Source organism: Schistocerca nitens, chromosome 4, assembly GCF_023898315.1.
Source record: "Schistocerca nitens isolate TAMUIC-IGC-003100 chromosome 4, iqSchNite1.1, whole genome shotgun sequence".
In the NCBI taxonomy this organism is placed as follows: Eukaryota; Metazoa; Arthropoda; class Insecta; order Orthoptera; family Acrididae; genus Schistocerca; species Schistocerca nitens.
Window position 1 is genome coordinate 442,604,352 of NC_064617.1, and position 14,625 is coordinate 442,618,976.

A 14,625-nucleotide genomic window follows, 5' to 3' on the forward strand; every position below is an offset into this window, starting at 1 on the left:
GAAAGAAACTGTCGTAGGCATGCGTATTCAAATACTGAGATATGTAAACAGGCAGAATACGGCGCTGCGGTCGGCAATGCCTATACAAGACAAGTATCTGGAGCAGTTGAGTCTGGCGCAGTTGTTAGATTGCTCACTGCTGCTACAATGGCAGGTTATCAAGATTTAAATGAGTTTGAACATAGTGTTACAGTCGGAGCGCGAGAGATGGGACACAGCATCTCAGATGTAGCGATGAATTAGCCATTTCGTGACTGTACCGTGAGTAGCATGAATCCGGTAAATCATCAGCTTTCCAACCTCGCTGCGGCCGGAAAAATCCTGCAAGAACGGGACCAACGACGACCGAAGAGAATCGTTCAATGCGACAGACGTACAAGCCTTCCTCAGAATGCTGCAGATTTCAGTGCTGGACCATCAAAAAGCGTCAGCGTTCGAACCATTCAGCGAAACATCCTCAATATCGGCTTTCGTAGCCGAAGGCCCACTCGTGTATCCTTGATGATGCTCGACACAATGCTTTACGCCTCTTCTGGACTCGTCAACACCAACATTGGACTTTTGATGACTGGAAACATTTTGCCTGGTCAGTCGAGTCTCGTTTCAAATGGTGTTGAGCGGATGGAAGTGCACGTGTATGGAGACAACCTCATGAATCCATGGACCCTTCTCTTCAAGCTGGTGGAGATTCTGTAATGGTGCGGGGCGTGTGCAGTTAGAGTGATATAGGACCCCTGATACGTCTAGATACGACTCTGACAGGTGACACGTACGTAAGCACCCTGTCTGGTCACCTGGATCCATTCAAGTCCTTTGTACATTCCGACGGACTCGGGAAATTCCATCAGGACAATGCGACACCCTACATGTCCAGAATTGCTACAGAGTGGTTCCAGGAACACTCTTCTTAGTTCAAACACTTCCGCTGACCACCAAACACGCCAGACGTGGACATTATTTAGCATATCTGGGATACCTTGCAACGTGCTGTTCAGAAGAGATCTCCACCCGCTTGTACTTTTACAGATTTATGAAAAGTCCTGCAGGATTCATGGCGTCAGTTTCCTCCAGCACTACTTCAGACATTAGTCGAGTCGATGCCACGTCGTGTTGCGGCACTTCTGCCTGCTCGTTGGGGACATACGCGATATTAGGCAAGTGTACCTGTTTCCTTGGCTCTTCAGCATACACACAGGACACACACACACTGTGTGTGTGTGTGTGTGTGTGTGTGTGTGTGTGTGTGTGTGTGTAAAAGTGTCCGTTTGCTTGTTTTTAATTCATAAAAATCTACAGTTTTATTCCGATCTTGATGAAGTTTTGCATTCCTTACCTCCAAGACAAGACGAAGGTCCTGTCTACATAAGATTTCGTAATCTGGCTTTTAACATATATTTGAGAAACGTTGTTACCAAGCATCTCGAAATGTATTTGAGCGATTTTCGTGAATGTTATTGGCCGATTTACTTCAAATTTCTACATTAAGATGAAACAATTAAGAAAATTAATAAACAATCAAATGCCTACAAACGAAATATAATGGTAAAGTGACAGTAATTCATATCGCTAGAATAAATTAAAGCAGCAATACCCGTCTCGGAGATAGTACTATCGGACTTCAATATAACGGGGGACGAACTCGGAAATTTGACAGTGACATTATTGTTAACTCTTATTTATTGATTTACCGTTGTTACATCTGCAACGGAACAAGGCTGGCCGTGAAGTACTTACTGCCGAACGTAACAGAGGCCACCATCATTACGGGGCATGACACTTCGTACAAGAAAACAGATTAGCATGATCGACATTACAAAAGACAATACTAGTAAAGCTTAAATAACGAGATTTATTTTTTTAGCTTTACTGTACAGAAAAATTATATATTAAGCAACAAAAATATAACGCCAGTTTGTAAGCTGGAGACTGTTGTTCGTTTAAACAGCCTAAGATTACGAGGCTGGCGCGTGACTGCGTTTGATTTCGGCTAACTTCTTGACAGGTTCAGGTATCAGGATCGTACGCCTCTTGACAGCTATCCAGGACCACCAGCCCTCAGATTTGGGAATTTTCTCACAGGGATACATGAGCTCCCAGTCACAGGTCTTCATCTTGTCCACCCAGACCTGGCCCTCCGGGCACTCCTCTGCGAACAACACGCCGTTGTCGCACCTCCAGTACTTGCCGCAGTCGTCCTCGTGTGGGATGAAGGCGACGCTGTGGCTGCTGTCGGCGCTCGCCGCCGGGCAGGTGACGCCGGCAGACTCGGCGCTCACCGCGCCTTCTGCCTGCTGGGAACCGGTCGCAGCCTCCTTGCCGCTGGTGCAGTTGTAATTGAAAGGGAAGTCGCAGGAGTCGACGTTAGGGTTCCATACGAGGCCCTCGGGGCAGGTGCCGTTGTAGAGGTTCCCGTTGTCGCACTCCCAGTACTTGTTGCAGTCCTCGTCGTTAGGGTAGAACGTGATGTTGAGCGACACGCCTGGCTGTGGAGGCGGGCAGTCGGGGACGTCCCGCGGGACGCTACGACCAGCCACGCACGTGACTGCAAGTACCACAAACGCTGCCACCAGCGCTGTATCTGCAGGGAAATACACTATTATAGAGCTTCATATCATTTTAAGTAAACGACATTCGTGATTAATTGACAATTGGTACATTAAATAGGATTTTTTTAAGACAGGTGTTAAAATTATCAAATATAAAACAGAATGAAAAGTTCGAAAGATCTCTTCGGATGTATCTGTTCAATTCAATTATAGGTCCACACAACCGGTTTTGCTACTTTGATGTTGCATCTTCTGGCGCATATAAAAGCTATGTCTTATGATGTGGGGAGTAGTTACATAATGCCGCAGAGTAACCGTTGGTGTGGCTAAGCAAAGTTCTCACACCCGAACCTCCAGATGTCAGACACTCAGATCGGTACCAAACGTTGTATGTCGGTGTAGTATCAACCAAAACACCGATTTAGTTCGTGCTGTGTGCTTTCGTCCAGTCCATTACGCGTCAACGGCAATTAAAAATATCACCAGAGCTACGGAGCTCAGGAAAAGCATATATGTGAGTGTATTGTAGATCTCGCGTGGATGAAAAGGTAGATCGTTCAAACCCCAAATGTTTAAATGTGTCTGAAATCCTGTGGGACTTAACTGCTAAGGTTATCAGTCCCTAAGCTTACACACTACTTAACCTAAATCATCCTAAGTACAAACACACACACCCATGTCCGATGGAGGACTGGAACCTCCGCCGGGACCAGCCGCACAGTCCATGACTGAAGCGCCTTACACCGCTCGGCTAATCCCGCGCGGCGTTCAAACCCCACTAGAGACATTTTTTTAACTGTTCACGCGTAAAACTGTTATATGGGAGAACATTTTCCTGATGTAAAAGGACTTTCGGGATTTGTAGCAACGTTCTTTCGGCAGTCTGCTTTCGCTTCGCTAGTTGAACGTTATATATTCATTATTGATCTTATTATTTTGTTTGTTAGTAATTATTATTATTATTACTGCTACTTTCCAAAGCGTGATGCAACTGTTTCTTTATTTTCCTGTTCTGATTGTATATTCTATGAAACTGCAAATGTACTCTATAGGTTTACTACTTTCAAAGAAACAAAGCGAAAGCAGACTGTCAAGAAAACATTGCTGTAAACTCCAAACAGCCCTTTTACATGGCATGAACACGTTATCCCGTATAACACTTTTACGCATAATATAGTAAAATACATATGTCGTCATTGGGGTTTGAAGCCGGGCATCATCATACGAGAATTTAACGCTCTACCAACTTCCCCACGGTGGCTATACATATTAGCTACTCTCAGTTACGCTTTTCCTGTGCTACGTAGGTCTGGTGATACTTTTAATTAATGTTCACGCCCGTTCCACTCGACCACAGCACATACTACGAACTAAATCGGAGTTTTGGTTGATACTCTATCGACATACAACGTTCGGTACCGATCTGAGTGTCTGACATCTGGTGTTTGGGTGTTATCCCTCCTCAATTGATAAGAAAACCACAATCTATGACGAATGTCATGTGTTAAGATCACGAACTGCCATCACTTTACTGATAAAAATATGTTCTTGCCGTCAACAGACAATGCTTGACATGAGGCCGACAAGAAAATATATTAATTAGTAAAGTGATGATAGTTCGTGATGTAGCACACACATGACACTCATCATTGATGGTATTATCAATGGAGGAGGGCTGAGTTTTTCTGAGCCTTGCAAACGGTTGCACTGCGGCTTTCTGTAACCATTCCCCACACCATATGACATTCATATACACCAGAAGAAGCCACTTAAAAGCTGTGAAACCAAGTGTGTAGATCTATAATCGACGCGAATTCATGCAGCAACAGCTCACTTTTGGTCTTTTCATTCAGCTTTATGTTTAATAATTATAACACCTGTATTAAAATTTCCTTTGTACTTTATGAACTGTCAGTCAATCATGTATAACTATTTTAGCTGTAGTTGCCCACTTTTAAAATTATTAGTAAACGACATTCATTACTAAGGCCCGGATTTCTAAGCAAAATGCATAATTTGTCCATACTTTTTAGGGAAAAGCAGACTTCGTAAGACACACCTAGATAAGCAGATTCTACTACAACGAACGGAAAAAAGACACAATACCAAGACTGGTTGTGTGGCACAAACGAAAGTTTGTGGTAGCGTAACTATGAGAATGCAAACCAGGTTTGCTTTAAATGCATGCTGTAACTGTCGTGACCGTTATTTATCTTTGAGATTGGAAGTGGAGAGTTGATGTCAGTCAAGAATGCCCTTAAGGCGACAGAGACGTCATTACAAACACCTCACTGAGTTTGAACATAACATTCGGCTACGAGAAGCGAAGGTGGATTTCCTTTACCCTACATTAATTATGTTTTGGTGTTGCGATTTCTTACTTCAGTGCATGCTTGTTTGTGCTTATTTGCCATTATTACGGAAGAAAATATTTATGCTTACTTATTTTACCATTTTTAATTAAAACAGCATATTTTACAGAAATCAGTGATTTCTATCGGCTTATAAAAGTTAACTTCGGTCCAATGCGTAAGAAAGCAGTGCTGAGGTGTACCCAGGATGGTGTGAAATAATCCTGCAAGGGGAAAAACGTGCTGCGTCTGGGCTGATGATTCATCACTTAATCAATCAGTTGTCGCATCCGAGTGGTATCATTGGTGCATGCGGTGAATCCCCGAGTTCTAAGCTTCAGTGTGACGTGCAACGCTCGATAGCGCGAGTGCGCGTGATTTCTCGCTGTTGTCATTAGGGAATACCAACAAAACCTCTCATCAGCATTCTTACACAAACGTGTAAACGAGTTTGGAAGAAATATTTTCAGTGAAGACGGCAGTATCTTATTTTCTGAGAAGACTGTTTCTCAGAAGAAACAGTCTGCACTGTGCACCAGATTAATCCACGCGTTTTAAGAATAAATCTAAGTAAAACCAGCAACTGATTACAAGCATTGTTGTAGTGGTACATTTTTCAAAGACTTATGCTTAACATTACTGGGTTCGGCATTCCTTTGTGGAAACTGAGTAATGCGCAGCTTTGTGTACTTTTAGAAAAATATGCAAACGAAAGAATACCGGATGAATCTTCAACGTGCAAAAACAATATGCAGCAGTGTTTTCGACAAGTGATTTGTAATAATGAGAATACACTGAAGCACGATTACATGGAGATTTGTATTGACGAAACCACAGATGCATCGGGACGGTGCATGTCTAGTGCTGTAAAGCAGAGAGGAGATCATTTCTTCTTCATACTGAAATACTCAGGCACGTAAATCGTTCCACCGTCGCTAAATTTTTCAATGACTTATTAACTTTCTGCCGGCCGGCGTGGTCGAGCGGTTCTAGACGCTTCAATGTGGAACCCCGCGACCGCTACGGTCGCAGGTTCGAATCCTGCCTTGGACATGATGTGTGTGATGTCCTTAGGTTAGTTAGGTTTAATTCGTTCTAAGTTCTAGGGTACTGATGACCTCAGATATTAAGTCCCATAGTGCTCAGAGCCATTTGAACCATTTTATTAACTTTCTTGTGGCCAGGAGGTATACGGTGTAATATTTTATTTTCATTTCTCCGTGATGCTGCTCCACATAGCGTTAAAGCGCGAACTGGATTAACAGTCCTTTACCCTGACGTGCTTTGTTCACAGTTCACGTAGTTTCGCAGAAACTGTCAGAACTGAGTGTGCCGATATGGATCTTCTATTTCTAGTGTGAAGACACCGTTAGTCAGGTCACCAACTAGAACTCACAAATTCCGTGAACTCTTAGCAAATTTGACTTTACGTCCTCAGCCAGTTTTCACTCGGTGGGTATGGTGGTCCCAGGCACACGAAACGTTCACTTCCTCTGACAGACGAAATGTATCCGTATCACTGGTTCAAAAATGGTTCAAATGGCTCTGAGCACTATGGGACTCAACTGCTGTGGTCATAAGTCCCCTAGAACTTAGAACTACTTAAACCTAACTAACCTAAGGACATCACACACATCCATGCCCGAGGCAGGATTCGAACCTGCGACCGTAGCGGTCGTGCGGTTCCAGACTGTAGCGCCTTTAACCGCTCGGCCACTCCGGCCGGCCGTATCACTGGTGAAAGACATACTGAACATCAGTAATCAGTGTTGGCGGGTTTTTTTTCCTGAAGGAAATCGTGATTTTTTACGAAACCCAGACAAAACACACATAGCCCTAAAATTGTGAATACAGTTCAACAAACCACTCAGCGCCAGAAACACAAGGGGCTGCAAAACTTGCGCTCGAGGAAGTAAATCGAGTGCTAGAGATAAATTCCGCATACAAAACACTGTGTCGAATTTTTAAAAAGTTTTCTGGTGAAGAACAAATACTGAAGAGGAATTCACCGAAGAAGAACTTCATGCATTTTACATGCACCTGTGACGTCATAAGAACATTTTCACTGTATAAATCATTCTTCACTGATAGACGCAGCAATTTTACTTAAGAAAATCTCAGGATGTCCTTTCTTGTCTACTATAAAACCTTTCAAAAGGTAAGAGTTCTGTGAAACTATAATGAGGTGTATTTATTTTTGCTTATTTTTGTCATTGCTTTCAACATTTTTACAGCATATTTACTTGATTATTTTGGTATTTTTTCCTTAGAAATATGGGCTTCATTCACTAGTAAAACAATTTTTCTTCCTACACATTTCTAACATGTACCACCGTAGAAGAGGACGCGAACCAAGTCTAGTTTTTGGTATACCTAGGGGGTTGATTGACTGAACACCCGCGAGTGATGAAATTTTCATCGCCAGCATTATGCCAGAGATAGCAAAGCGGCAGGGCTTAAGTCTCCTCTCGCCACAGAGTGTCCATGTGCTTGGATTAAAAATGCAACATCTGCAATACATCTATTGAACCGACGTTTTTAAGGGGAATAGCTTATATATCAACCAATTTTCCCACGCCCTTGTATGCGTAAACATTTCTAGTAAGATAAGTACAGAATAACATCGCTTGAGGCCTCAGAATAGTCATCTACACGAAACTGTTCATCTGAAACATTTTACAGATTAGGGACGAAGATAATGGGATACAATTTTTCCGATGGTAGTGAGTCCTGTTTGCAGCCAATTACCCAATCCTATATGTTACTCAAACTCTACGTCGAGGAAGCAGTAAAGAATATTTGCAAGCTGAGTTAAAGTTTAGGGAAAAGAAACAGAAATGTTGACGTTTGCTGATGACACTGTAATTCTGTCCGAAATAGCAAATGACATGAAAGATTAGTGAGTTAATACAGTCTTAAAAAGAGTTACGGTGAAGATCAATAAGAGTGAAGCAAGGATATTGGATTGTATTAGAATTAAATCAGATGATGTTGAGGAAACCGGATTACGACATTAGACAGTAAAATGAGTCACAGATTTTGTCGTTTAGGCAGTAAGATACAGGGGGTGGACTAGAATAAGGAAATATCACAAACACAATACATTATGTATAACTCGCTGCAGCAAATCAATTGGCATTCAAAACATCTTTCAATAGTCTCGGAATGGATAGATCAGCTGAGGGAAATGGAGGTCGCATACGATCACGGACCCTTCTCTCAAAAGTAGAGCACTAAGGCTCTAAATCTGGTTACAGTAGTGGCCAGGGCAGTTACGAAAATTCATCCTCGTTCTCACAAATCCACTCCTGGGCTATGCGAGCTTTGTGGAAAGGGGTCTTGTCGTCTTGGAAGAAAGTATCGCCACTGGGGAAGAAACATTGTATCATGAGATGGACCTGATCAGCCGAAAGGGACACATAATCCTTGACGGTAACAAGGGAGCGCATGGGGTACCACGAAACTGCAGCCCAAATCGTCTCTTAGGCTCCGCCGTGTTTCACTCATGGGACTAAGCCGGCAGTTGGAAATAGTGTGAGACATGACATATCCGACCAAACGACGCTCTTCCATGGCACCATAGACCAGGTTTTATTGCTTCAGTGCCACTTTTCCTGTTAGGAGGATTGGCATCACTAATGAATGGTTTTGGAATTTCATATCTCTCTTCAAATCCCTGCTCATGGAACGCCTTTGTATTGTATTGTCGCTGACACGGTTAGTGAGAGCGACATCCAGTTCTGCAGTGACATTTGGAGCTGACGTCCTCTTCCAAATTCTCTTCAATGACTTTAGTAGGCCTTGTGAGCAGATGTTTCTCCACTTTCCTGTATGCGGTATAAATCTTCGATACGGTGCCTCTTGAAACACCAAAGACTCCGGGTAGCTTGGTTACGGAAACCTTGCGACCACCAAAAACTTGCTCACGATGAAATGCACTGAGCTCTGACATAATGTACTCACAACTACACATAACGATGTTCTGATCATACAGACACTAGCGACCTAATGAGGACATTACCCAAGTGCCGTTTGTGGTCAAACACAGCAGTGCCACCAGTAGGCTTGACTAGCATCTGGAGTTATGTTTAAACATGCATTTCTCGAGAAGGTTCCATTCTTTGCCCATCCTCTGTAACTGCCACTGGCCAAAGTAGCCAGGATGTAAATTCACTCTGGAAATAGTGAAAGAATGAGTTTTTCAATAAGAGAGTGTGACGTTATACGGACGGATGATGAGTCTTATTTGAGTAGTCGAGTAACTGATGAAGAGGTACTGAAATTATGGGGCAAAGAGCAATATAGTAAAGTTGACAAAGAGGTACAATCGTTTAGAAGGACACAACCTGAACCATCAAGGGATACTGATTTTGGTAATGGGATAAAACTTTTAGAGGGACTCCAACATTTGAGTACAGTAAGCCTGTCCAGTTGGACGTAGGATGCTCTAGGTATGTCGATGTGAAGAGACGTACAGAGGACATTCAATGTATTGGATAGTGATTAATCGTGTACAGTCCAGTGTCACATACGTAGCAATAACGATAAGAGAGTGTCAGGAAAAGTGAAGCTTCTTCATGTTATTTTACTGGTTTTAAAATTAATTCTCTAAATACTTGAAGAGTTGTGGAGTACTGCCGGCGGACCGTATTTTAGACCCTCGAATGGCTCACCGCCACACATTTGACAATGTAGGATAGCTGTTCCTTTTCTTTTTCTTTTTCATTAGAGTACGAGTGCTTTGTCCATTTTATAACTACATCTACGCCTATACCCCTAAACTATTGTGAACTGCATGGTAGAGGACCCTTATCTCTTCTTACGGTTCCATACTCGTTTGGAGTGTGGGAAGAGTGACTAACTAAATGCCCCTGGCATCGGTGAAATTAGTGTCTTTGTGACCTTCAGGGAACAATATTCAGGAATCTGTTACAGTCCTTGCTCCTTACTTTAATAATGGTTTTACGAACGTACCAAGTAGCCCATTTGGTGATAACTGACGTCCTTATTCAAGAATTTGCAGATTTGCAGTTCGGATTACTCAGCAATTCTATGTCTCTCTCCTGAGAGTCAGACAAATCTATGACCATTAGGGCCGACCCTCCTTGCTATACATTAAATGTATTTCGCAATTGCGCATATGGATAACCATCAACTGTAGAATGGAATGACAATGAAAATTTGTGCCGGACAAAGCCTCGAACACAGTTTTCCGCTTATCGCGAGTGGTCGCCTTATTATTTGGCCATCCGTCCACGACTCACGGCCAGACCAACCTGTACCCTTACATCCATTATGTGTATTCCAAAACAGGTCAGACATTTTACTAGAAAGTCGCTTGCCCGTTGTCGGCGGACAAATATGATTTTGCAGTGTTTGTGTTATTCTGAATTACGAAGCATGATGGTCCAAAGGAATAACACAGGCACTGCAGTATCGTATTTGTTTCTATATATTCAACATCCCGTGTGAGTCCAACTGGTATGAGTTCCACATATGTGAACAATATTCAAAAACTGATGGTACTTGTGTCTTCCAAGCAAACTCCATTGTAAACTGACAGCATTTTCCGGTATCCTATCAGTGAACCGAAGCTTGCCATAGGCTGAACCTACAAGGAGTCCCACCTGATCATACCGTTTGGTATTCCCATCAGTTGTTACAACCACCTAGGTGGATGAGTTTTATGAATTGAGTATTTCAAGTTGTGAGTCACTGATGTTGTAGTCATATGATACTACTCTTCTGCAGTTTTACATTTCTGTACATTTAAACAACTTACCAGATTTTGCATCACTTCTGAATCTTACCAAAATCAGAAAATATGTACAACTCTCTTTAGGAACTACTAAACTATTCTACGAAAAGTCTGAGATTACTATAAATATTGACCACCATGTGATTACTAAATAACAGAAACTAAACTGGTTCCCATAACCTTCCTAGTTTCACTCATGAAGTTGTTACTACGCTTGTCAATGACTCCCCATCAAGGATAACATCCTTCTTATTAATATATCCTCAACCCAGTCGCAAATATTTTTTGATACCCCATATGATCCTACTACAGTTGATAAGCGTTGTGTTGACGCTGTTCGTAGGTCAAGTAGTACTTCATGCGAATCGTTGCCTTGATTAATAGGTTTCATCTTGTCATGGGAGACCGATGGTTATCGCATCGCTAGTGGTTGGAATGGAGTAGATAATTCTGTTCGAGATACCTCACCTCCCTGGAGATCAGCAAATATCTTAATATTCTACAGTAAATTGGTAACAATGATACCAAACGATAGTTTAGAGGATCACTTCTGCAAACGGGTGTGACCTATCCTTGCTAACAATTACAGAGAATTATTTTCTGTTCGAGAGATCTACGACGTATTACAGTTAAAAAAGACGATAACTCAGGCGCAAATTCTTCCTAGAATCTCATAGGGATAACAGGTGATCCTTGAGTCTTGATCATTATAGCGACATCAGATTTTTCACAACACTCGTCATACTAACTCCAATATCATAGTCCGGTGGAACAAAGAATAATCAAGAGTTTACATCGTCGTGGAGGGGCGAGTTTATTTTTCTCTTATCATTGTGATCCTTTTCCAAAGTTATTTCTAATAGCTCTGTTGCCACATAAAAGTTGCTATATGGGTGAAGAAGTAATAGATTTTGTTTTTCATAACATCAACATGTAATAGGATTAAAAAGAACCGAATAATTAAAATGGTTTGATCCCGTAACGTATATATCTCTCTAGATCTGTTGTAGTCGGAGCTATTTCCTTTTATACAGATTAATTTTTTCTTTGCGGACATTTTACGTTCGTGCAGCAGAGTTATTTGTCAATTACTTGTGGTTTACATGCCATTAATATGGTTAGTAGATTGCCGGCAAAACTTCCCTCGCTGCGGTTGATTCGGTTTTCCACCAGCTTATTTTTTTCCCCTTTTCATTTCAGAGTAGCACTTGCACAATAAATCTTCCATTATTTGTTAAAAATATTCCAGTCTCTGTCTTCCTCTACAGTTTTCACCCTCTACAGCTCCCTGCAGCTGCATGGAAGACACTCCGTCATGTCTTAAGACTGGTCCTATCATCCCTTCTTATTGTCAGTGTGTTCCATATAGTCCTTTCTCTGCCGTTCGGAGGAGAACATCATCATTCCTTTCCTTTCCGGTCCTACTAAACGCTTACAAGAGCACAAGTAGTTACCAACATTGTATTAAATTAAGACAACAAGCAGCTGTGCTTAAAAGAGCTGTAAGCAAGTGGAAAGGAATTAACATTAATAGTTGTGTGTTTTTGTCCATGGCTGAGAGGAAATAAGTAGATTTAAGAGATATAAGACTTACAAGTACTAAATATAAACATACTCACACACGGATATTTAAATGTGCAGTCATTGCAATTGCACTGTTGTGCACAGACATGAAAAAATGGTGATGATTTCATACGTCGTACCCGAAATCAATATATTTTCCAATCCTTTTTGACAATACGTGAGTTCGGAGTTCCCGTGTTAATATCGGACTGAATGAGTAGTACCTCGTGCTCATAGAAATAATATCATGATCAATGCGTAAATGACAACTCGTATCTGGTAAAGCTACTCATTGCAGATTGTATGCAAATCATCAGCTAACGAAACTCTAGTTTACAGAAAGAAAAAGTATAATTATTATTTTTTTTTTTAATTTAGTTTCTGCTAACTGGCAGGTGGTTATCGGGAGATTCAACAGTTGCGCGTTACACGTAATACATCTTATAACTTACTTCTCCTTTGATAAATCACCACTTATAAAAAAAGACAATGCTCTAAACAACATATAAGTGAGCTATACATAACTTGCGTCAACACTTACACTTCATTGTGAGCACGGAGCCGTCAGAAGTCGAGGAAATTCGTCTTGTCGACTTTCTGGGCGTTTAAGGTGGGGTTTCGCCGTTTTATATCATGTCCAATAAAGACAGTTTGCCGTACATGAGCTCTTGCACTAGTCCAGCCAAGATAACATTTTTTCCGTGTTGCGACCACACTGATATACACCAGTTTCTCCGTCTCGATAAGTTACTATCTCTCCTTGCAATATATTCCTGGTACATCGGATTTCTTATCGGAGATATGAGTCTTCATTCTTTCCTTGTTGCTCAGTGCTGACGTTTAAAGTATTTCCAATTTCTACTACGAATTCATCGATAAATTTCACTCATATTGGTCAATCGGGAAGAAACAAGAATCATTCCAGGGAAGAGCCCCCACTGGTATATTCTCGAGAGGGAAGTCATCAGTTTTTCCCTTATGCCCTTATAGACACATGAGATTATTTTATCTTTCAATCTGAATTTTTCCCTCACATTTCATCGAAACATGTGCCACTTTCCTACAGATCCCAATCAGAATTTTCATTTCCTGCACAGTCTTTACAAACAACTTCGAGTGGAAAGTGGTCACCTTTAACCACATTTAGTTTCCGCAAATGAAATGACTTCGATTAAAAAGAGTCATATGTTAATATCGAAGACAAATTTCGATGTTTGGAAGACTTTACCGAAAATATTTGTCCAGAGTTTAAAGTTGTATGAAAGTGAAATGTAAACGATTGCCAGAATTGCCAAGAAGAGAATTGACTTTGGACAGTCTTGTTACAAGAGAACGCAGAGATTTTGTTGGGTACATAACATTTTCAACAAAAACGTACAGAGTAGAAGCTGTGAGAAAGGGTACATTATTGAAGAAACTGGCTAAAAGAAGAAAGTGTGTGTGTGTTAAAAACTGTAAAACTAATCCAAGTCTGAATTCAAAACGATGTACATCGCCGTAGGTGCGCAGAGATGATGAGAATTCCACAGTCGAGACTATTGTAAACAGACGCATCAAACCAGTTTATCGACTGCAGATAACAACAGAAAAACTATAATAACCACTAAATTGTATTGCGGCAAATATAATGCGCGAGGCTTTGAAAACATCTACAGCAAATGTGAATTGTCAAACGGCATATCTAATGTGTGCTGTCTTCGTCTAAGACGAGATACGTCGATACAGTCTATAATGAGAGGGCTATTCACACTAGAATACAATGTGTAGTTCATCTATATATTTATAATTGTCATCCATTTAAATAGAGTTGGTTTCTTACAATAAATCTGCCCCATTTTTAGTACAACAGATTCACTCGATATCGATATGATAGAATGTTCATTTGTAGTATGAGTAAAGAATACGAAACCTAGAATATACATTAAAATGATAACATAGGGCATTAGGAAACACCAATCAAATTACAAGTCGTTTTGAGACACTAGAATGAAATGAGTAAAGAAATGAAATATATACGCAACTAGGACCTATCACCCGTTTAGATTTTATAAAAACTGCCTCTTCTAGGTAGTGATAATATTCGATGAACTTAGGATCTCGAAACTTCAACAAGAAGTGTCACCTAATGATAGTGTAGCTTAATACATCATTAACGAGTTGCCCCAGTATAGAGTCTGCCTCGGACAGAAACGAGTCGGTCCTTCTCACGTAGATGCGTACTTTCTCTATGGTTAGATGAACTTAAATATAAAATCAAATTGTTGTTGCTGTTTAAACCATTCGCTTTTCTTAGGATCCAGAGGCCTCTCTAGGAGGCTGAGCACAATATCGTCAAAAGAACCTAACAGTCCACATTGCCAGAATTCTCTTACTCGTGACTGCCCTGTCTGCATATTGTGGATACGGT

At 41.1% G+C, this 14,625-nt stretch overlaps 1 protein-coding gene across 1 annotated transcript; it reads right to left on the minus strand.

The window, feature by feature from the left end:
- Nucleotides 1–1,829: 1,829 nt before the first annotated feature.
- LOC126251732 (peritrophin-1-like) lies at nt 1,830–12,917 on the minus strand. The gene is made up of 2 exons (XM_049952338.1): nt 12,760–12,917; nt 1,830–2,578 (listed from the first exon to the last, which is right to left on the minus strand). The coding sequence occupies exons 1-2, from the start codon at nt 12,764–12,766 to the stop codon at nt 1,953–1,955; spliced, it is 633 nt and encodes a 210-aa protein (XP_049808295.1). The 5' UTR covers nt 12,767–12,917; the 3' UTR covers nt 1,830–1,952.
- Between the last annotated feature and the right edge of the window lie 1,708 nt (nt 12,918–14,625).